The sequence below is a fragment of the Rhinoderma darwinii genome, chromosome 7, assembly GCF_050947455.1.
Source record: "Rhinoderma darwinii isolate aRhiDar2 chromosome 7, aRhiDar2.hap1, whole genome shotgun sequence".
Classification (NCBI taxonomy): domain Eukaryota; kingdom Metazoa; phylum Chordata; class Amphibia; order Anura; family Rhinodermatidae; genus Rhinoderma; species Rhinoderma darwinii.
Genome location: NC_134693.1, coordinates 45586039 through 45607555, shown reverse-complemented (window position 1 = coordinate 45607555; position 21517 = coordinate 45586039). Strand labels below are relative to the sequence as shown.

Here is a 21517-nt window from a genome sequence, read left to right as displayed (position 1 = left end):
TGTTTTTGGTAACTTTTGTCCTACAAAAATTGAAATAAAAAGTGATCAAAAAGTCGCATGTATCCAAAAAGGATACCAATATAAACTATAGCTCGTCTCGCAAAAAACAAGCCCTCATACAGCTACGTCGACTAAAAAATTAAAATGTTATGGTTCTCTCAACAAGGCAACAGAAAAAATACATTATTTTTACAAAAGTAAGTTTACTGTGCAAAAAGTTGTAAAACATAAAGTGCTATAAATTTGGTATCGCCGGAATCGTACTGACCCGCAGAATAAAATTAACGTGTAATTTATGACTGGTGGTGAACGCTGTATATAAAAAAAAAAAACTAAACTATGCCAGATTTGCTGTTTTTTGGTCACCTTGTCTCCCAAAAAATAGGATGAAAAGTGATCAAAAAGTCGCATGTACCCCTAAATGGTACCAATAATAACTACTGCACATATCGCAAAAAAAAAGCCCTCATACCACTAAGTCTATGAAAAAATAAAATTAGTTAAGGCTCTAATAAGTCAGGAAATAAAAATATGCGGTTGTGCAGGTCCGAGGGGAACATTTCTTCTGTTTCAAGAGGCGATTTATCAAGGCCCTAAAATTAGGGAACCAGGAAGGGGAGGGCCCAAACAGATCTGCTGGAAGAGGGGGTGCCTGCATTCTACCAGGACAACACTTCCCAGCAAAATTCCCCAAACTGCAAAGGTGCGGAGTGTGGACCAAAAGGCGGCTAAGGAAGGACATAATTTATCGGTGCGACACCGGCCTGTGCATAAAGGATTGCTTCACAGCGTAAGGCTTCGTTCACATCTGCGTTGAGGACCCGTTCTGATGTTCCGTCTGAGCTTTCCGTCATAAGTCAGTTTGACTACATTTGGGGTATTGCCGTACTCGGGAGAAATTGCTTTACAAGTGTTGGGGTGCTTTTTCTCCTTTTTCTTTTTTGAGAAAATGAAAACTTTTGAACTAAAGCTACGTCTTACTGAAAAAAAATTGTTTTCACTGCCCGATTCAAATTAAATTTATGAAACACCTGTGGGGTCAAAATTCTCACTACACCCCTAGATTAATTCCTCAAGGGTTATAGTTTCCAAAATGGGGCTACTTGTGGGGGGTTTCCACTGTTTTGTCCCCTCAGGGATTCGCAAATATGACATGGCCTCCGCAAACCATTCCTGCTAAATTTGAGCTGCAAAAGTCAAAATGGCACTCTTCAAAATGTTCACACGGCATATTTTCGGGCCGTAAAAAAAAATCTCAAGCAGAACGCCTCCAAACATCTGCCTATTAATTTCAATGGGAAAAACTGTGTTCTGTTCCGACGAGCCATTTTTTTGAGCGGAAGTTTTGAAAAACGGCCGCGAAAAAGAAGTGCAGGTCACTTCCTGGGACATTTTTGGAGCTGTTTTTCATAGACTATTGAAAACCGCTCCAAAAATGGCCGTAGAAAACACAGCGAAAGTCGCGAGTGGCTTAAAAAAAAGTCTGAAAATCAGGAGCCGTTTTCCCTTGAAAACAGCTCCGTATTTTCAGACATTTTGAGTTTGTGTGTGAACATAGCCTAAGCCTTGCTGTGTGTCCTAACAGCCGTTTATGATCACATGTGGGGTATTGTTTTACTCAGGAGAAATTGCTTTAAAAATGTTGCGCTGCTTTTTCTCCTTTAGTTCTTGTGAAAATGAGATTAGCTAAACATACATTTTCGTTGAAAGAATGTCAATTTTTCATTTTCATAGCCTACTTTCAATAATTTCTGCAATAAACCTGTAGGGTCAAAATGCTCACTATACCCCTAGATAATTTCCTTGAGGGGTGTAGTTTAACAAATAGGGTCACTTTTGGGGGATTTCCACTATTTTGGCACATCAAGAGCCCTTCAAACCTGACATGGTGCCTAAAATATATTCTAATAAAAAGGAGGCCCAAAATCCACTAGGTGCTTCTTTGCTTCTGAGGCCAGTGTTTCAGTCCATAAGAATACTAGGGCCAGATGTGGGATATTTAATAAAAATGCAGAACCTGGGCAATAAATATTGAGTTGCATTTCTCTGGTAAAACTTTGTTACAAAAAAAAATTTGATTCAAAATGAATTTCTGCAAAAAAAATATTACATTTGTAAATTTCACCTCTACTTTGCTTTAATTCCTGTGAAACGTCTACGGGTATGTTCACACGATTAACAAAATACGTCTGAAAATCAGGAGCGGTTTTCCCTTGAAAACAGCTCTGTATTTTCAGACGTTTTTTGAGCAACTCGCGTTTTTTACAGCCGTCTTTGGAGCTGTTTTCAATAGTCTATGAAAAACGGCTCCAAAAACGTCCCAAGAAGTGTCCTGCACTTCTTTTGACGAGCCGTCATTTTACGCGCCGTATTTTGACAGCGACGCATAAAATGACCGGTCGTCGGCACAGTACATCGTAAGACCCATTGCAAGCAATGGGCAGATGTTTGCCAACGTATTGGAGCCGTCTTTTCAGGCGTAATTCGAGGCGTAAAACGCCTCCATTACGTCTGAAAAGAGGTCATGTGCACATACCCTCAAGGGTTAAGAAACTTTCTAAATGCTGTTTTGAATACTTTGAGGGGTGAAGTTTTTAAAATGGGGGTGACTTTTTGGGGGTTTATAATATATAAGGACCTAAAAGCCACTTCACAACTGAACTGGTCCCTGAAAAAATAGCCTTTTGAAATTTTTTGCTAAAGTTCTAAGCCTTGTAACGTCCTATAAAAATAAAAGGATGATCAAAATACTATGCCAATCTTAAGTAGACATATGAGGGATGTTGGCAACAATATTGTGTGGTATAACTGCCTGTCTTACCAGAAGATATATTTAAATTTAGAAAAATGTTAATTTTTGCAATTCTTCACCAAATTTTGTTTTGTTTCACAAGTAAATATCGAATTTATTGTTTTTGAAAATTAAATACTAAATGTACTGAGCAAATTTTAACAGTAACATAAAGTCCAATGTGTCACGAGAAAACAAATCTCAATCGCTTGGATAGGTAAAAGCATTCGTCAGATTTGAAAAATGAGGCTGTCAGGAAGGTCAAAAGTGGCCAAAGCGGGAAGGGGTTAATGTACCTTTTTTTTTTTTTTCCTTAGGAATTATGCTAAATAAATAAATAAATTTGCAGCGTATTGCAGTAGCAGCAAAGTGAATGGGATTTTAACATATCTCCATTTGCTGCGGAAAAATTCTGCACATAATACGTGCATAAATTGACCTGCTGTGAGAATTATAAATCCATAGCATGCAAAGTTATGCTGCACATTTGTTGCAGAATTTCCCCATTGAGTTCAATGGGACAGTCAAATTCCACAACATTTGCCATTTTTGCGGAATTTGCTGTGACTATGCTGAGTATTGCAGTACGTTCTGCAGAGTAAAAAAAATAAAAATAAAGCCTATACTTGACTCTCTGGGCAATATTCGGCTGGATTTCCGCGTTCTGGTTTGTATACACTACAGACTTGTATAAAATACCCTAAAAAGACTCCATTCTAACTACCTTAATCTGCTATCCCTACAGCTGATGTGGCCAGTTGGCGGGAAGGTGGAGGAAGAAACCTTGGAACTCCGCTGCCACCCTCTGAACAAGAAAATGCTGCATCACTTGGAGAGGAAGGATCGGCCCATCCTGCTCTCCCTGGTGCTGCAGATCAAAGCAAGATTGCTGATAAACGTGCCGCCACGACTCAGCTTAAACTGAATGGACAGCAACCTGGCCTGCCGCCTCAGTACAGAGGCATGATGCCTCAATTTGCTGGAAATGTAAGTAACATTAGTCTCCTTAGTTGGGATCCCAGTTTATTATATTAAACTCTGTATGTAGGGTCATTCAGACTGTTGTCAAAAAACGTTTAGTGGAAGGTTGTGCAGCCAATTGAATATTTGTTGAACAGGGGAAGCAGCTAAATTTCTACTGTAAGTAGCAAATCTGAACTACATGCTTTTATTCTTCAATTCCGTTCAAGGCTAATACCCTTCTGCTAAACAGACCTGCTGTCAAATGGGGGGGTTGGTGACTATATTTACACTTTCTCCCTAAACCACTCTTATTTTTCCAGATGTTCCCTTCCTACCCTCGACTTCCGTTCCCCCCTGTGCAGGGACAAACTAGATATCCTACACCAGCAGAGGCCAACAGGTAAATATGGCACGTTCTGAACATATTTAAAGGGTGGGGGGGTGCAGTTTCATTATAGATGAGAATGTAACTGCGCTGATATATTTATACATATATATCGTCCTAACTATTGAACGTGACTGCAACTCCTTGCAAATATATGCACCCTAACTAGGAAAAAGGGTCATTCAATCCTAACTATTTATATCAAATAGTATAAAATTTATTGAAAATACATAAAATATAGCACATAATCAAATCAATGATGGATCACCAAAAGACCAGTACACGTACAAAATAAATAGTGGACAGCCGCATTAGAATAGGAGACTATTATGAAGTAACAGATCAGTATACATGAAAGATCTCTAATATAGCAGATATATAACCCAATAATGATTTATGTAATACAGTGATATAATAGATTGCCAGTTCACAATGTTAAACACTATGTAATATGGGTAATAAATGCAATAAAATTGTATCACCTATCAAGAATGGAACTGGAAAACAATGTATGTGTATAGGTACAAACTGCACTAGATCTATCGGGTATAAACAGTGAAAAAATAGCTAATCTCACACGCGTTTCTAATTAGTTTTCCTCAAGTGGCGTGATCTATTGTAGGTATGCAAATCTGTAGTGTATCTTGCGTTTCTTAAAGTTTTATTTTTCTGGCAATTTTTAAGCTGTAATTTTTTTCATGGTTATTTCTGAGCCTCGTTAGAAGGCTTTCTAATTACTGTGAAAAACGACTGCTTTGTATAAAATGTCACTGGGGATTTCATAGATTGTGATTCCGCTAAATGATTTAATATTTTCAGACAGCCTAGACGACCACAAGCATGGGCTGCTGAGGGCATTGAGCGCCCTTCTATCATTAGTGCCAGTGAACTGAAAGAGCTGGATAATCTGGACACTGAAGCAGACGAAGGCTGGGCAGGTAAATTTTTCTCGCTTTATGCTTTGAGTAAGGATGGATTCAAACGCGGCAGATTTTCTTGCTGAATTGTTCTGCGATCGAAACTCCGTTTCATTCATCTGAATGGGGTTGTTTCTGCAGGAGGTGCATGGATTTCTGCAAGTTTCATTCAGATAAATGCAACTGATTTTCAGTCGCAAAAATTTCTGCGTCAAAATTTGCCCCTAAAACTGCACCCTGAGGCCCCGTGCACACGACCGTATCTTTCATCCGTAATTACGGACCCATTAATTTCTATTAAGCTACTGACACCTTTCCGTAATATTACGAATGGTTGTCCGTGCCGTAGAAATGATAAAACACGTCCCTTTTTTCGTCCCTAAGTACGGCACCAACTCCCCATAGAAGTCTATGGGCGTGTCCGGAATTACGGAAGAGTTGCTATGCGACGCCAGGGGATTACCCAAGATTCCTACCAGTTTCAATAAATAAAGTTAATCCTTTTGTATAATCAAGTTATACAATTTTCAAATATACTTTTTAGTAGCAATTCATGATGGGAATCCTTCAATAGAAAGCTTAAACGTCCGTGTACTGTAAGGCCTCATTTACACGTCAGATTTGGTTAGGATTAAGCATCAGTATTCTGAAGCCATAACCAGGACTGGATCCTAAACACAGAGGAAATATAATGGAAAGATTTAGGTTGGGGCTAGACCTAGACTACTTTTTTTTTTTTTGTAGCGAGCGATTAATCGCTATCCATTGGAATGCAGCAGACTAAAGCTAGCGGTTTTTAGTTTTTCTTTGGGGGGGGGGGGGGTTTGTAGTGAGATCATTCGCTCTACTCAAATGCATTCCTATGGACAGCGGAAAAAAAAGTCTGTCTAGACAGACTGGTATGGTATGTCTGGTATGTGAACACAGTGTTTTTACTCAAGCAGAAAAAATCGGGCTCACTTTTTTCTTTATTTTTAAGGCAGATTTTGAAATGCAAGTAGTTGTTTTTTTTTATTTTTTTTATTTAGCAAATGGGCAAATCGCATTGATTTCAATGGAGGTTCAGAAGCGGAAACCACTCCACGATAGGGCATGAGGTGTTTTTCTTTTTCCCCACAAACTGACAAACTCCCAGTAAAAAAATTAAAAGCCTACCTGTTATTGAAATAATTTGAGGGAAATTTGGCGTCGAGTCCGAAGGGGTTTCTGTGTGAAAATCGGCATTAGAAAAAGCTGTTATCTGGGCCTCAAACTACTTTGCATTCGCTTCTGATTTTGACTTAAAGAGGCTCTGTCACCACATTAATTGCCCCATCTCTTACATAATGAGATCGGCGCTGTAATGTAGGTAACAACAGTGTTTTTTTATTTAGAAAAAGATCTATTTTCACCAAGTTATGAGCGATTTTAGCTTTATGCTAATGACTTTCTTAATGCCCAACTGGGCGTGGTTTTACTTTTGACCAAGTGGGCATTGTGGAGAGAAGTGTATGACGCTGACCAATCAGTGACCAATCAGCGTCATACACTTCTCTCCATTCATGTAATCCGCACATAGTGAACAACGCAGGATCACTATGTGCTGTCATATACACCCACATTAACGTTACTGAACTGTCCTGACAGTGAATAGACATCACCTCCACCCAGGACGGGATGTCTATTCACAATCCCGACACTTCACGAACGTTTGTGTGGAATTTACAGCACAGCAAGCGTGATCTCGCAGTAAACTGTCATTTACAGCGTGATCTTGCGAGATTACTAATGTACTTTTTTTATTTTTTCTTAGGAATTATGCAAAATAAATAAATATATTTGCAGCGTATTGCAGTAGCAACATAATACATGCATAAATTGACCTGCTGTGAGAATTATAAATCCATAGCATGCAAAGTTATGCTGCACATTTGTTGCAGAATTTCCCCATTGAGTTCAATGGGACAGTCAAATTCCACAACATTTGCCATTTTTGCGGAATTTGCTGTGACTATGCTGAGTATTGGGCGTTTTTACTTGTTTTACTAGCTGGGCGTTGTGAATAGAAGTGTATGATGCTGAATAATCCGCATCATCCACTTCTCTTCGTTAACACCCAGCTTCTGGCAGTGATGCAGGACCTGGGGCAGGAAGTGACGTCACAGCGTGATCTCTCGAGAACACGCTGTGTGTCTGTGCACTGCCAGAAGCGGGGTGTTAACGAAGAGAAGTGGATGATGCTGATTCGTCAGCATCATACACTTCTATTCACAACGCCCAGCTAGTAAAACAAGTAAAAACGCCCAGATGTACACACACACAATACACGCCCACTTGGACTTAACTTTAAACACGCCCAGTTGTACTTCATAAAGGCTAATTTGCATAAATATAAAAATGCTCATAACTTGGCCAAAAATGCTCGTTTTTGAAAAAAAACAAAACGTTACTGTTATCTACTTTGCAGCGCCGATCACATGCAATAGGAGATAGGGGTTTGAAAATCTGGTGACAGAGCCTCTTTAAGAATGCTTATACAAAATAATGACCATTTCTGCAATGTGTGAATGAGTGCTTAACTGTATTCAGTCCTGCACCATCACATGATTAAGACAGCTTTTTATTGACTAAGTAAAAAATAAAGGCTCATGTTGAATGATGGCAGGCAAAGATCTTGAAAACCGTGAGGAATTAACACAAAGTATAAAATGGTATAACTTCGTTCTGTAAGGAATAAAAGGCTTCATTCACATCTGCGTTGGGATTCCGTTCATGGGTTCCGTCGGAGCTTTCCGTCAGGGGAACCCATGAACGGAATCCAAACAGAAACCATAGTATTTCAGTGGTGACGGATCTGGTAGAAAATGGTTTCTGTTTGTCACCGTTTAAAGATTCTCTCATTTTGACTGAATCAAAGCAATAATAGACAGCGCTATTCTGTCAAAACGAGGGAACCCTTAACCCTCTCATGCCAACAATCTGTAGATATACGTCCTTTACGCACATACCCTGTGATGCCAGGGCATGAATATTCAGATCCCTGTTTCAGCCGGCATACCGCTGTGAAAAGCGCTCGTAAGCCGGCGGTGTCCGTGTCCACGGCTCCCCAGCAACCTGTTCTCTGACAGCCGAACCGATTGGTTCGGCTACAGAGAATATGAACACCGTTATGAACTGCTTCCTGACCGCCCACAGTAAATTCACGTTGGCGCTTGCTGGGCTCTGTGCAGCGCCGACGTGAATTCACAGTGGGTGTTAAAAGCGCGATCCGGGTGTCTCAGAGTAGCGCTGACACCCAGGTCGCACTGTTAACCCCTGCCTCTGGCCCCGGAGACATGACCGGGACCTGATTGTATCTGGTCCCGATCATGTGATCACAGGGAAAATGTGTTGTAGCAAAAAACTAGAAAGTTTGTTGCTACAGCAAACTTTCCTGAAGAGTGATTGCGGGTGCCGCCGTTGGTTGCATGGCAAAACCGGAGGCCATACAACGGCCTCCGGTCTGCCATTCACGGAAGCCTGTGAGGACCAGCTGGTCCTCATAGGCTTCCTGTCAGTGTGACTGTCAACGTCACACTGACCGTTTATAACACGTTTCACTACCTAGGTAGTGTAATGTATTATAGCAGCCATCAGTGCTGCAGGTCTTCAAGTAAATAAAAAGTTATAAAAATGTTTTATAAAAGTGTAAAAACCAGTTATAAGTTACAAAAACAAAAAATTATTTTTTTCCTATGTCTTTTTATTATAGGAAAAAGAAATAAAACGTTAAAGTACATGTATTTGGTATCACCACGTTCGTAACGACCCCAACTATAAAACTATAATATTTTTTTTATCACCCCTCCCAAAATATAGAATAAAAAGTTTATCAAAAATTTGCATGTTACCCAAAATAATACCAATAAAAAGTACAACCCGTCCCGCAAAAATCAAGCCCCTTACACAGCTTTTTTGACTGAAATATAAAAAGATTATGGCTCTCAGAATATGATGACACAAAAAATAAATCATTTTATAGAAAAGTGATTTTATTGTGCAAACGCCAGAAAACATTAAAAAAAAAACTATATACATATGGTATCGTCGTTATCGTACCGACCTGCAGAATAAAGTAAAATGTAATTTATAGCGCACAGTAATAACTGTAAAAAACTGTCAATGTATGTTTTTTTTGTCACTTTGCTTGCCTAAAAAGTGATCAAAAAAATCACATGTACCTTAAAATGGTACCAATGACAACTACAATTGTAATGTAACAAATAAGCCCTCGCACGGCTCCAGTGGAGAAAAATAACAAAGTTCTGGCGCTCAGAATATAGCAACAGAAATTGTGCAGTGTCCAAAAGCGGATAAGATTGGGCACCATTTATCAGTGCGACACCGGCCACATAATTATGAATTATTTATTTACCCCATTATTATACCCTCTTATTATGCCCTGATGTACTCTGCCCAGCTTACATATGCCACCACATTATAAACTGAAATACCAGCAAAACCCCAAACAGAACTGCTACCAAGCAAATTCTGCGCTCCAGAAGCCAAATGGCGCTCCTTCCTTTCTGAGCTCTGCCGTGGGTCCAAACAGCAGTTTATTACCACATATGGGGTATTGCCGTAATCGTGAGAAATAGCTTAACAAGTTTTGGGGGTGCGTTTTATTCTTTCTTCCTTGTAAAAGTTACATTTTTTTTAAAATATTTTTTCAGAAAAAAAAGTAGATTTTCATTTTCACAGACATATTCCAATAAATATAGTAAAAGACCTGCCGGATCAAGATGCTAACTCTACCCCTAGATAAATTCCTTGAGGGGTGTAGTTTCCAAAACCACTTTTGGGGAGATTCCACTGTTTTGGCACCACAAGACCTCTTCAAACCTGACATGGTGCCTAAAATATATTCTAAAAAAAATCCTCTAGGTGCTCCTTTGCTTCTGAATATTGAGTTGCATTTATCTGGTAAAACCTTCTGTGTTACAGAACAAAATGTATTACAAATGAATTTCAGCTAAAAAAAATGAAATTTGTAAATTTCACCTCTACTTTGCTTTAATTCCTGTGAAACGCCTAAAGGGTTAATAAACTTTCTGAATGCTGTTTTAAATACTTTGAGGGGTGCAGTTTTTAAAGTGGGGGTTATTTATGGGGGTCTATCTAGTACATAAGGCCCTCAAAGCCACTTTAGAACTGAACTGGTCCTTGACAAAATAGCCTTTTGAAATTTTCTTGAAAATGTGAGAAATTGCTGCTAAAGTTCTAAGCCTTGTAACGTCCTAGAAAATTAAAATAATGTTCAAAAAACAATGCAAATATAAAGTAAACATATGGGGGATGTTAGTAATACCACACAAAATTGTTGCTAATTTGTTTTACAAGCAGATTACATTTAAAATTCGAAAAATTATAATTTTTGCACATTTTCTTTACATTTTGGTGTTTTTCACAAATAAGCTATGAATTTATCGACCAAATTTTTCCACTAACATAAAGTACAATATGTCACGAGAAAGCAATCTCTGAATCGCTGGGATAGGCAAAAGCATTCCAGAGTTATTACCACATAAAATTACATATGTCAGATTTGAAAAAATGGGGCTGGTCATTGAGGCATCGATGACCCTTGGTCCTGAAAGGGTTAAACAACGTTGACAAACGGAAATCCATTTGCACCGGGTCTATTGAAATCTATGGTGATTCAAACGGAAACCTATGGTTTCCGTTTATCTCAGTCAGGATTCCGTTCGTGGGTTCCCCTGATGGAAAGGTCCGACGGAACCCATGAACTGAGTCCCAACACAGATGTGATATAAGCCTAACCTTGATTTTCATAAACAAATACCCCTTTATACACATGGGAATTTTGTGTTTTTTAACTCCTTAAGAACCAGGCCTATTATGTCCTTTAGACCAAGCATTCTTTTGGTTTTTTTATTGACACATTCCTAGAGCCACAACTTTTTTATTTTGCCATCGACATAGTTGTATGAGGGCTTGTTTTTTGCGACACTAGATGTTTTTTTTTTTATTACTACAATTTTTTGGCGTACATGGGACTTTCTGATTTAAAGAGGCTCTGTCACAGGTTTATAAGTGCCTACCTAGGTAATCTGATAGGCGCTGTAATGTAGATAACAGTGGTTTTTATATTGAAAATTGATCATTTTTGAGCAAGTTATGAACAATTTTAGATTTCTGCTGATTAATTTCTTAATGACCAACTGGGCGTGTTTTTACTTTTTGACCAAGTGGGCGTTGTTCGAGGAGTGTATGATGCCGACCAAACAGCGTCATACACTTTTCTTCATTCATGTTTAGCTGTACTCCCAGCACAGCGTGGGATCCAGCCAGCATGCGATGTCTATTCACACTCGATGTCGCGCGAGCACAGTGATGTCCATGCATGTCATTCTGTGTTGAAAGGGTTAAAGTGCACTGCCACTTCAGGGATCTGGTGGTTAAAAAAGGATTTTCCGTCCAAACATAAAACTGGCTATATATTAGTAATTGGTTTTGCTGAAAGATATGACTTTTCATTTTTTTGTTTTAAATTTGGTTTAAACTTACACTAATGTGAGCTTATTTTAAGAGGGAGAAAATTTTTTTATGGGGAGAATATCAGAGAATCCAGGGGGCCATGGCCCATAAACAGACGTACCTGTTTATCACACAGCAGCTGTGCCCTCTGATGGAGGTGCATCTACAGTAGACACATGAACTGCTGAGTGACTTGAGAAGGGATAGTAGCTGGTTGACACCAGAGGATAGAAATTGTTGTCCGCCTAGGCAACATCCATTACACATGGCATTGAAGGCACTTTACAGTAGTCAAGGCACAATATGTCAGTGAAATTGTTACAACAAGACCTCAAAATGAACATTAACATCCATCCCTCTCCTTCCCCTGATTCTTGTGTATAACATGCATTCTCTTTTCTCAGAAACGAATAAGTATTATGTCGTATTACCCAATGTCAAACCATTTGCGGTACTAGGATTCTTAATATATTTAGTCTGCCCCAGGTCCCTGCCACATTGTCCTCCAGATAGCAGGAGGTGCATCTAAACGCCGTCATGAAATGTTTAATCTCCTATTTCATTAAGACCCCCTTCACATCACGTTTGTGCCCTATCGTTATTGTGTACGTTTATCTTTAAAGGTGTTCATAGAGCTCCACTAGCCTGACGGAGAACTAAAGACCCGTCGGGCTGGTATACATTGGTATACCTTTTTCCTCGTTCGTCTGGGGGACATGGACCATGGTTATACACTGTTGCCACTAAGAGGCTTGACACTAAAATGAAAGTGGCTTCTAATACAGTATTTGCCCCCTGCCCAGACACTGAGCTATTCAGTCTTGGCTTAGTGTCTGTAGGAGGCAGACACTTTTTGCTAACGCAGCAGAATATTTACCATTTTTTTTTTTTGTTACTCGTTTTCACGGATCCTACAAAAAAAGTGTACCGCTTGGTGCACGTTTTTTTTTTGTTTTGTTTTTTTTTAAACATGAGAGCCTGAGGGTGATGGATGCTATTGTATAGCATCAGTCACAGGTATATTTTAAACTTCTATATCAGAAAGCTCCCGACATTACTGTCCATAAATGGACAGTGACGTCAGGGGCTTCTTCAGGGCCGGAGCATCCAGCCAGAGTGACTGCGATTCTCTGGCTAGGAACTCCGGCATTGAAAAGCTCTTGACATCATGGACAGTGGTGTAAGGAGCTTCCACGGGCACAACACCTCAGGTAGCACTCTATCCAGGGGTACCGGTGACATATCCCACTGTATGCCTATACAGTGAGATACATTGCAGTACTCCTTCGGAGGTATACCTCCGATGGAAGGTAAAAATGTGATGTGAAGGGTGCCTAAGAAATATACAAATAAGGTTTTTTTACTTTAAAAAAAAAAAAAAGTTGCTTGCCTGTTTCGTCTGTTATCTATTTTGTTTGTTTTTTAATAAGAACCACAGCTTCTACTAGTATGGGACATTTCAGATATTTGTGTATGTCTTCTATATACTGTCTTTACAAATGGCTTTAGTGGGGAACTTTGATACATTAATTTTTTTATTTGTTTAACATTTTTATCACCTGCAGGAGCACAAAGTGAAGTAGATTACACAGAGCAGCTGAACTTCAGCGATGATGATGAGCAATCTGCAAATCACAAAGACAAAACAGAAAGCTGGTAATCTACCCTCTTTTTGTCTTATTTATCCATGTATCTGCTGTCCAACTTTAAGAATTTTATGATTTTGTAATGTAGTTGGCTTATAGCTCCTGTATTATTTTGAACTGTTTGTATTTATCCCCTTTTGTACTTTGAATTAAAATACTGTTTTTCTTTACTCTTCATGTGTTCTCCCCTCTATTTTGTTTGGTCACATTATGAACATATAGGGTCGAATATTTACTGTCCATAATGGTCTGGCTCAACCCAGACATTATAGCCTCACCTCTAAAGAGCAGTCATGTCATCAACAGAATAATGACTGATCTTTGATCTGCCACAGAGTGCTCTTTAGTGTAGATGAGAGTTTGTATTAGTTTCAGCTGCATTTAAAGGGAACCTGACGCGTTGAACATGCTGTCTTACGTCATTATTTTATAGAGCAGGAGGCGAGGACGAGAAAGTTTTGTGCGCAAAGATTCAGGATAACCTGTAATTTATTCATTTTAAATCCCTGTGGGCTAAAGGGTCCAGTGGGCGGTCTCGACCGTTGATTGACAGTCTTCCCTGTATGGTTGTGAATGCGGAAACAGCTGTCAATCACTGAGTAGGACCGCCCATCGCACACTTAAGGCTATGTACACTTTTGAAAAAAAAAATGTAATAAAAACGTGTACGTGTTTGGCGCAACTTTCCAATAACTTATTATTAAAAATTATTTTTAATTTTTGAGATGCAGTTGCTTTGTATTCTGTATACAGAGCAGCTATATCTTGCGCTGAGACCTGAATTAGTCAGGTTCAGTGACAGCTGGTCCTGTTTGTCTTTCTGCATACAGCTATATATCCATTTGCTCAGCTCCTCATACTCTAACATTCTGCTCACAGATCAGACTGCATGTTTGACGTGACGGATTACCTTTAAGGTTTTCATCATTAAATAATGTTGATCTTGTCTAGTAATTCATATTGAAATTTTTATTGGTTTAGTAGAAAGTGATCATCTTTTTACCCATCAAAAAAATTATAAATGGACAGTGTAACGTAAATTTATTTATTAAATATTTTACTAAACTATGTGGTCCTAAAGTGAGGTATAGCAAAGAGCGGAGTCTTAATTCCATTCCAGAACCTGTCACGCCTACACACCGTTTCTCCTTATGGGCATTTGCTCACATGGGAGCAATTTATTAAGACTAGCGCTTCATACACCAGTCTTAATCTATAGATAGCTGGAGTAAGATGTGCCCGTCTGCTTCTAAATTAGGCACATGTCTGACTGTCCGTGTGCCTGAAAGTAAAATCTGGCGTAGATTTGCGCTATAATTTCCATCTGTTTCTGGTGTAAATTGCGGTCGCAGCAGGCACCGCCCCCTTTGTCAAGCCCCACCCTCTTTTTGGAAATGTGCTGTTGGTGATTTAAATGCAGCAAAAGTCAACATTTTTGCACGAATTGCAAGTTTTCATGCATTTGTTTTGGGGTTTTTTTCTTCGCCAGAAAACTGATGTAGAAAGTTAATCATTTCCCCCAAGGTCTCCTCGGTCTGCTGTTTTATAGTTCCTAAGAACACAATTCATCTGGCGATTAGGAGAAGTTTACATTCATGTGGCATGCAGGCTTATGAAGTCTTAGGCCCCATGCACACGAACGTGTTTTTGCGGCCGCAATTCCCCCGAAAATCCACGGGAGAATTCCGGCCCCATTCTTTTCTATGGGGCCATGCACACGACCGTAGTTTTTACGGTCCGCGCATGGCCCGGGAACCCGCACCGCAGAAAGAACGGGCATGTCCTATGACGGACATCTTCTGCGGTCCGGGCTCATTGAAAACAATGACGGCGGCCATGTGCATGTCGTACGATTTGTGGGCGGCCCGCGGCTGACAGTCCGCAGCCGCCCGACCCGAAAATCACGGCCGTGCACACGGCTACGGTCGTGTGCATGAGGCCTTAATGCCATAACAGACTATATGAAATTATGTACAATGGATGACCTGAATATTGCCTTTATTATACATATCATGATCAGTATAATTGGAGGTTAAACCTTTGGATGTGAATTAGCCAATTTGCACGCACATGTCATCTGTTCCTATACATTAGCTCAGTCTTTTTGCTGATAACTTAAAGGGTAACTAAACTTTCAAAAACTTCTGACATGTTATATTGACTTGTCAGAAGTTTTGATCGGCAGGGTTCTTGGCACCGAAGCCCCCACCAATCTCTAAAGCGAAGCGACTGAAGCGCTCGTGTAAGCGCTGAGCCGCTTCGTTTCTGAATGTCTTTTCTCAGAAGACCAAGCAATTGGTGTACAGGCTCAGAATTTCTATTGAGCCCGTACGCCAATTGCTCGGCTTTCCGAAAAAAGCCAATCAGAAAACAATCGGCTCAGCGCTCGCTATGTCAGAAGTTTTTTGCATGCTTAGTTACCCTTTAAGAAAAGGGGCACAATGTTGTATCCAAATTGGGTTTCTTTACTTGGCATGGGGTGTTTGACAAATCATCTGTCCCTTAGGCCTTATTCAGATAGGCGTATCGTACCCATGTGTAATATAACTCAATGCATTTGAATAAAAACTTCCCCCTAAATCTACAAGTACAGCCCTGATCACACGATATCTCTGGCTTGAATTGGTCCCATCAGGCTGGAGATATTCTGCGATTAGGGCTCGTACATGTAGGTTTAGAGAGCTTTTATCCACCTGCAGTGTCTCTTTTAAATAAGTGTATGTATATGTTGTATTATGCCCAAACCCTATGGTGTTTTACACTTTTCAGGAGGTTTATTGCAGTTTTGTCTGAGATTTTCATATGTAATAATAAAGTACTATTCTGTTTAGCTCTCCGCATGTAACACCCGCAACCCCCAGAGTTTACATCCGGAATAAGGACCGTTGTATAATACACCCATCTGAATAAAGCCTTACTTGGTCAAATTCTGTCTTGCTGGTAGCTGGAACTATGTGTACACAAACACGCGCAATGGGGCTAAAGCTATTGCAACACTGCTGTCTCTAACATTGAAAGAACTTTAATAGTACATGCGGCGGTCCTGACATTTTTTTGATGTTACATTGTAGTGTATTGGCTTAAAAAAAAAAAACGAAATGCGTAGCACAAGCACAGCAGCTTGTTTTTTAATTCAGAACCTCAACACCGATATTTCCGATGGACCAACTAGAGAAATTTCCTAAAATTATTACTTTTCAAAATCTGCGATCGCCGTAAAATCATACAATTGTACATTGTGGTAACGATGCAACCTTTTGTTGCACTTTTATACTTTATGAATGTACCATAAGTTCTTGTAATACCAATAAGGCTGTATTTGAAATCTTGTAATAAAAATCCCCTCAAATCGTTAAAACACTCTTTAGTTAAACAAAATATATGTGCGGTTTTAGGCCTCGTTCACATCAGCGTCGAGCTACGTTTGGGGTTTTCGTTCATCCATTGCTTCTGTTCCAAATGGTTTCCGTTTGTTTCCGTTCTGTAAGGTTTCCTGTTTTGTTTGCGGAAACAATAGCGTAGTCGACTATGCTATTGTTTCTGCTAAAAAAACGGAATCCTTACAGAACGCAAACCATTTACAGCAGAAGCATTACCATTGAAATCAATGGTAATGCAAACGGAAACTATGGTTTCCGTTTAGCTTTCCCTTCATCTGTTCCTCTGGATGATCGGAAGCCCCAAACTGAACCACACACTGATGTGAACGAGGCCTTAAAGGGGTTTTCCTTTCAGAGATATTTATCACATATCCACAGGATGTCATAAATGTCAGATAGATGCGGGTCCCACCTCTGGGACCTGCACCTATCTCTAGAACGGGGCCTCCTAATCCCCGTTCTACCTCGGTGTGTTCCCACTGAAGAGTGTGATTTCCTACCATGTAAGATGAAAACAGCGTAGCTCGCTGAGCTACACGGTTTCCGTAACTCCAACAGTAGTGAATGGCAGTTCCGGAGAACAGCATAGCGCACATGCTACGAAGTTTCTGTAACTGCCATTCACTACTGTTGGAGTTACGGAAACAGCGTAGCTCAGAAAGCTACACTGTTTTAATCTAAGATGGTCGGAAATCATACGCTTCAGCCACAACACATAGCAGTAGAATGGGGTTTAGGAGGCCCCGTTCTAGAGATAAGTGCAGGTCCCAGAGGTGGGACCCGCATCTATCTGACATTTGACATATCCTGTGGATATGTCAAAAATGTCTCTGAAGGGAGAACCCCTTTAATAATAGTAAGCTTGGTCTTTGTACATGTTCAGCCTTCTAACATTCTGTGGATTCAAATCAACATCCCCCAACTATGTCTACATCCTAATCCTATACTCTGTGTGTATGTGTTAGCATTGATGTGGGTGGTGACTTGGGATCCACAACTGACCGAATGCAAAAAACTGAAAGGAAAATGTATGGTTGTTAGAAGGCTACAAATCAAGAAATCTCCCATTACTGCAGCACCAATGAGTGATGCCGTATTTTACTAATTTCTATAGTAATCAAATAGAAAGTGAATATCTGAAATGGTTTCATGTATTTTTAATGTCCGCAGACTTTATTATTTAATTAGAATATTCATATTAAAACACATGTGAAACTCTTGTACTTAGGGATGATCGCATCTCAAAAAAAGAGCAGGTTCAACCAAAACCTAATGATAATTCAGAAATCTGCAAAGAAATAGAGCGACCTGCCAGCACTTCTTCACAAGCTTCTACTGAGCAGAAATCTCTCCTTGGGAAAGGTCCACCTCCTGATCCACAGGTAGGTTGGATTGTGTGTTTGCAAATTAATTATAAAATATGTATGTGTGGAATATTTTGTGTGTTGGAGGTCACCACCAGGAAGTATGTTTGGGGCATTTTTAAAGTCTGGAGCCGTTGACCACTAGTACTTCTAAGTATAGGATAGTACAGGGGTCAGCAACCTGTGGCACCGGTGCCACAGCCGATGCATGGTTTGCTGGCACGCTTACCTCTGTCCAGTGCTGTTGTGTGGTTGGCGTCGCTAAACACAGGGGGAGGGAGCAGCGCTTCATTATACGCTGGGTGGTTCTGATCAGCAGTGACAAACACAATGAAGCACTGCTCTCTCCTTGTGAATACTTGGCAAGCACACAATGCAGCACTGCTCTCTCTTTTGTTGTTCAGCATTGCCAAGCGCATAATGAAGCGCTGATCTCCTGGAAATCACCGCTGCAAGGACAGAGTTCAGTAAGGCTCTGTTAAAGAATAAGATAGCAACAGTTAACAGTTCTCTCCTATGTGCACTCTCCCGAGCTGGTGCTCAGTAGCCACGGTCTCTCCTATGTGCACCCTCCCAAGCTGGTGTTCAGTAGCCGTGGTCTCTCCTGTGTGCAGATCCTTCCAGCTGGTACTCAGTAGCTTAGTATGCACCATAGATGAATCATCTTTGCAAAGAAAGTCAGGGACAAGGGTTACGCTTATATGAGAGATTAATTAATTGGCTTATGTCACGTAACTCATGACTCATTTTTGCCTGGCACACGGAGTACTTTATCATTTTGTTGTTTGTTTTTTGGCACACCATACAAAAGCTTGCCTACACCTGGGATACTATATAGGTTATTTATTGTATGTAATACAGTTATGGCCCATATTCCACCTGTATCATACTCTGGTTTTCTAGTGTTCAGGTTCTACACTGTTGGGCATTAGCCTGGAGGCCTAAAAAACTCAAATACTACAAAAGTATTTAGGTTAAAGAGGGAAGAGGTATATAGGTTGGCCAGCATCTGGGTTACAAAGGTTGGCTGACAACTTAGCGCCATCTATTGTAGTTCACTGGTTTCTGACCAGGAAAGATGGGCAACTACCACCTCTCTTGCTTCTCTGACAGAATGGTAAGCAAGGCCTGAATTATGTATGTCCATTTTTAGACAAAATTATTTCTAGAGCTGTTGGACAATTTCCATTTTGTATATATTCTTCCTTACGCGTGTGAACGTGGCCTCTGATTGCTTGATGATTATGGTCTCTTCAGGGTGTAGTCACGCGTGCAAGTTTTGTTCAGGATTTTTACAGGATTTTTTTTTTTTTTGTCATTCTACTTTTCCTCCTCTTTGAGTCAACTCCTGGTTTTGGCTTCAAAAACGTCTTGAAAAACCTGATCAAAACCTGTGTGTGAATATACCCTAATTTGGCTATTTTCACCTAATCAAATAACCAGAAGAGCCTGGGGCCATTCAGACTCTTGTCGCCAGCTACATTGGCAACTGTCGCATAACTGCTACAGTATCAGATGCGTATTTGGCGTTTATCTTATTACATGAGATCCTAGTCTTGATATTGCCACACGACCGTCGTGTAAAAACACAGATATATTCCTATGGATTCATAAGGCTATGTTCACACGGAGTATTTTGCCGAGTTTTTTGACGCGGAAACCGCGTCGCAAAAACGGCCCGAGAACGCCTCCCATTGATTTCAATGGGAGGCGTCGGCGTCTTTTTCCCGCGAGCAGTAAAACTGCCTCGCGGGAAAAAGAAGCGACATTCCCTATCTTCGGGCGCTTCCGCCTCTGACCTCCCATTGACTTCAATGGGAGGCAGAGAAAGCGTATTTCGCGCTGTTTTATGCCCGCGACGCTCAATGGCCGCGGGCGAAAATCGGCGTGCAGGGAGAGGAATATCTGCCTCAAACTTCCAAATGGAATTTTGAGGCAGATATTCCTCCTGCAAAATACCCCGTGTGAACATAGCCTAAGAATGCTCCATGACAATCCATGCCGTGTCAGCCTAAGTCACAAACACTTGTTTACTTGTGTAAATTTGAGACTTGAGAATGCTATACCCAGGCGTGAATGCTAAAAATAAACCGGAAAATAACTTGCCAATGATGTTTTCTGTAGAATCCTGAAACTGTCGTGCAGAGAACGCTGCTGTTTTCGGGGTGGGGCTTAGACAAAGCGAGGTGCTTATCATTCCTGTTCTATATCAGACAGAGCAGTTGGGGATGTTTCCTTCAGCCTAAGGGTATGTGCACACACACTAATTACGTCCGTGATTGACGGACGTATTTCGGCCGCAAGTCCCGGACCGAACACAGTGCAGGGAGCCGGGCTCCTAGCATCATACTTATGTACGATGCTAGGAGTCTCTGCCTCGCTGCAGGACAACTGTCCCGTACTGTAATCATGTTTTCAGTACGTGACAGTGGTCCTGCAGCGAGGCAGGGACTCCTAGCATCGTACATAAGTATGATGCTAGGAGCCCGGCTCCCTGCACTGTGTTCGGTCCGGGGACTTGCGGCCGAAATACGTCCGTCAATCACGGACGTAATTAGTGTGTGTGCACATACCCTTAGGCTTCGTAAACATTTTAAGATATCTGACAGTTGTCATTGCCCTATTAAATAAATAGAATCAACAGAGGGAAGATTAAGAGGAAATTCCGGGTTTCATTTTGATGCGGGAGGGCAGTACTACTTTTTCTACTTTTAGACCCACATTTATTAAGCCTGACATTTCATACATCAAAAAAAAAAAAAAAAATTCTGCAAATTGTGCCAAATTTATTAAAAGGCGCGCGCACACACCTCCTAAATAAATTTTGCCGTGTTTTGCCCTGTCCTAAAGTTGGAAAATAAAATCCACACCAGCTGTTAGCGGATTTGCAGACCACGCACACTTTTCGTTACACTATTCGAAATTGGCGAGTGCCGAGAAGTGTCACAATATTTGTGCAAAAATGGCGAGCATCATCATTTGACTTTTTTTTTTTTTGGGGCTCCGTGCATGCCAAGAATTGGCATAAACTGATTAATAAATGTGGGCCTTTGTGGTGTTTAATGTAGTTTACTACCAATTTTTCAGTCTTATAAATCATATGTTCTTTGTCATGTTACAGGATAGACGCCAAATGCCTCCATCCCTATTATCTCTTGATAAGAATATTCCTCCCCTTTTGCAACCAAAAACCGCTCCTCAACAGGTATGTTTTTTAGGGTCTTTTGAAATTTTGAGCATTATAAATTACCCAACTTCTAGAGGTTGTATCTAATATGCTCTGTATTTGAAAAATTTTAAGCATCATTTCTTGAATTAAAAACTACAATTTCTCGTGTCTTTGAGCACAACAGCGTCTGGAGTATAGATCCTGCCACTAGGAGGCTGACATTAGATAGTGTGGGCTCCTATGCAGGCTATACCCCTCCCAAAGGCACTAGGATTATCAGTTTTAGTCCTCTGTCTGTAGGAGGCAGACACAACCTGCTTATCAGGTCTGCTGGATTGTTTACTTACCTACAGGTGGTGACGGCAATAAGGGTCAGACTCTTTCTC

General features: G+C 40.4%; 1 protein-coding gene across 6 annotated transcripts in view; it reads left to right on the top strand.

Annotated features, from left to right (window-relative positions):
* Positions 1–21517, top strand: part of PRRC2C (proline rich coiled-coil 2C) — an 88263-nt gene that overhangs the window by 27136 nt on the left and 39610 nt on the right. For all 6 annotated transcript variants that reach the window (XM_075833306.1, XM_075833304.1, XM_075833305.1 and 3 more), the window contains exons 6-11: positions 3537–3778; positions 4075–4154; positions 4959–5077; positions 13138–13228; positions 17827–17980; positions 21084–21167. In XM_075833306.1, the coding sequence (XP_075689421.1) occupies positions 3537–3778; positions 4075–4154; positions 4959–5077; positions 13138–13228; positions 17827–17980; positions 21084–21167 (770 nt within the window). The remainder of the gene's footprint in view (positions 1–3536; positions 3779–4074; positions 4155–4958; positions 5078–13137; positions 13229–17826; positions 17981–21083; positions 21168–21517) is intronic.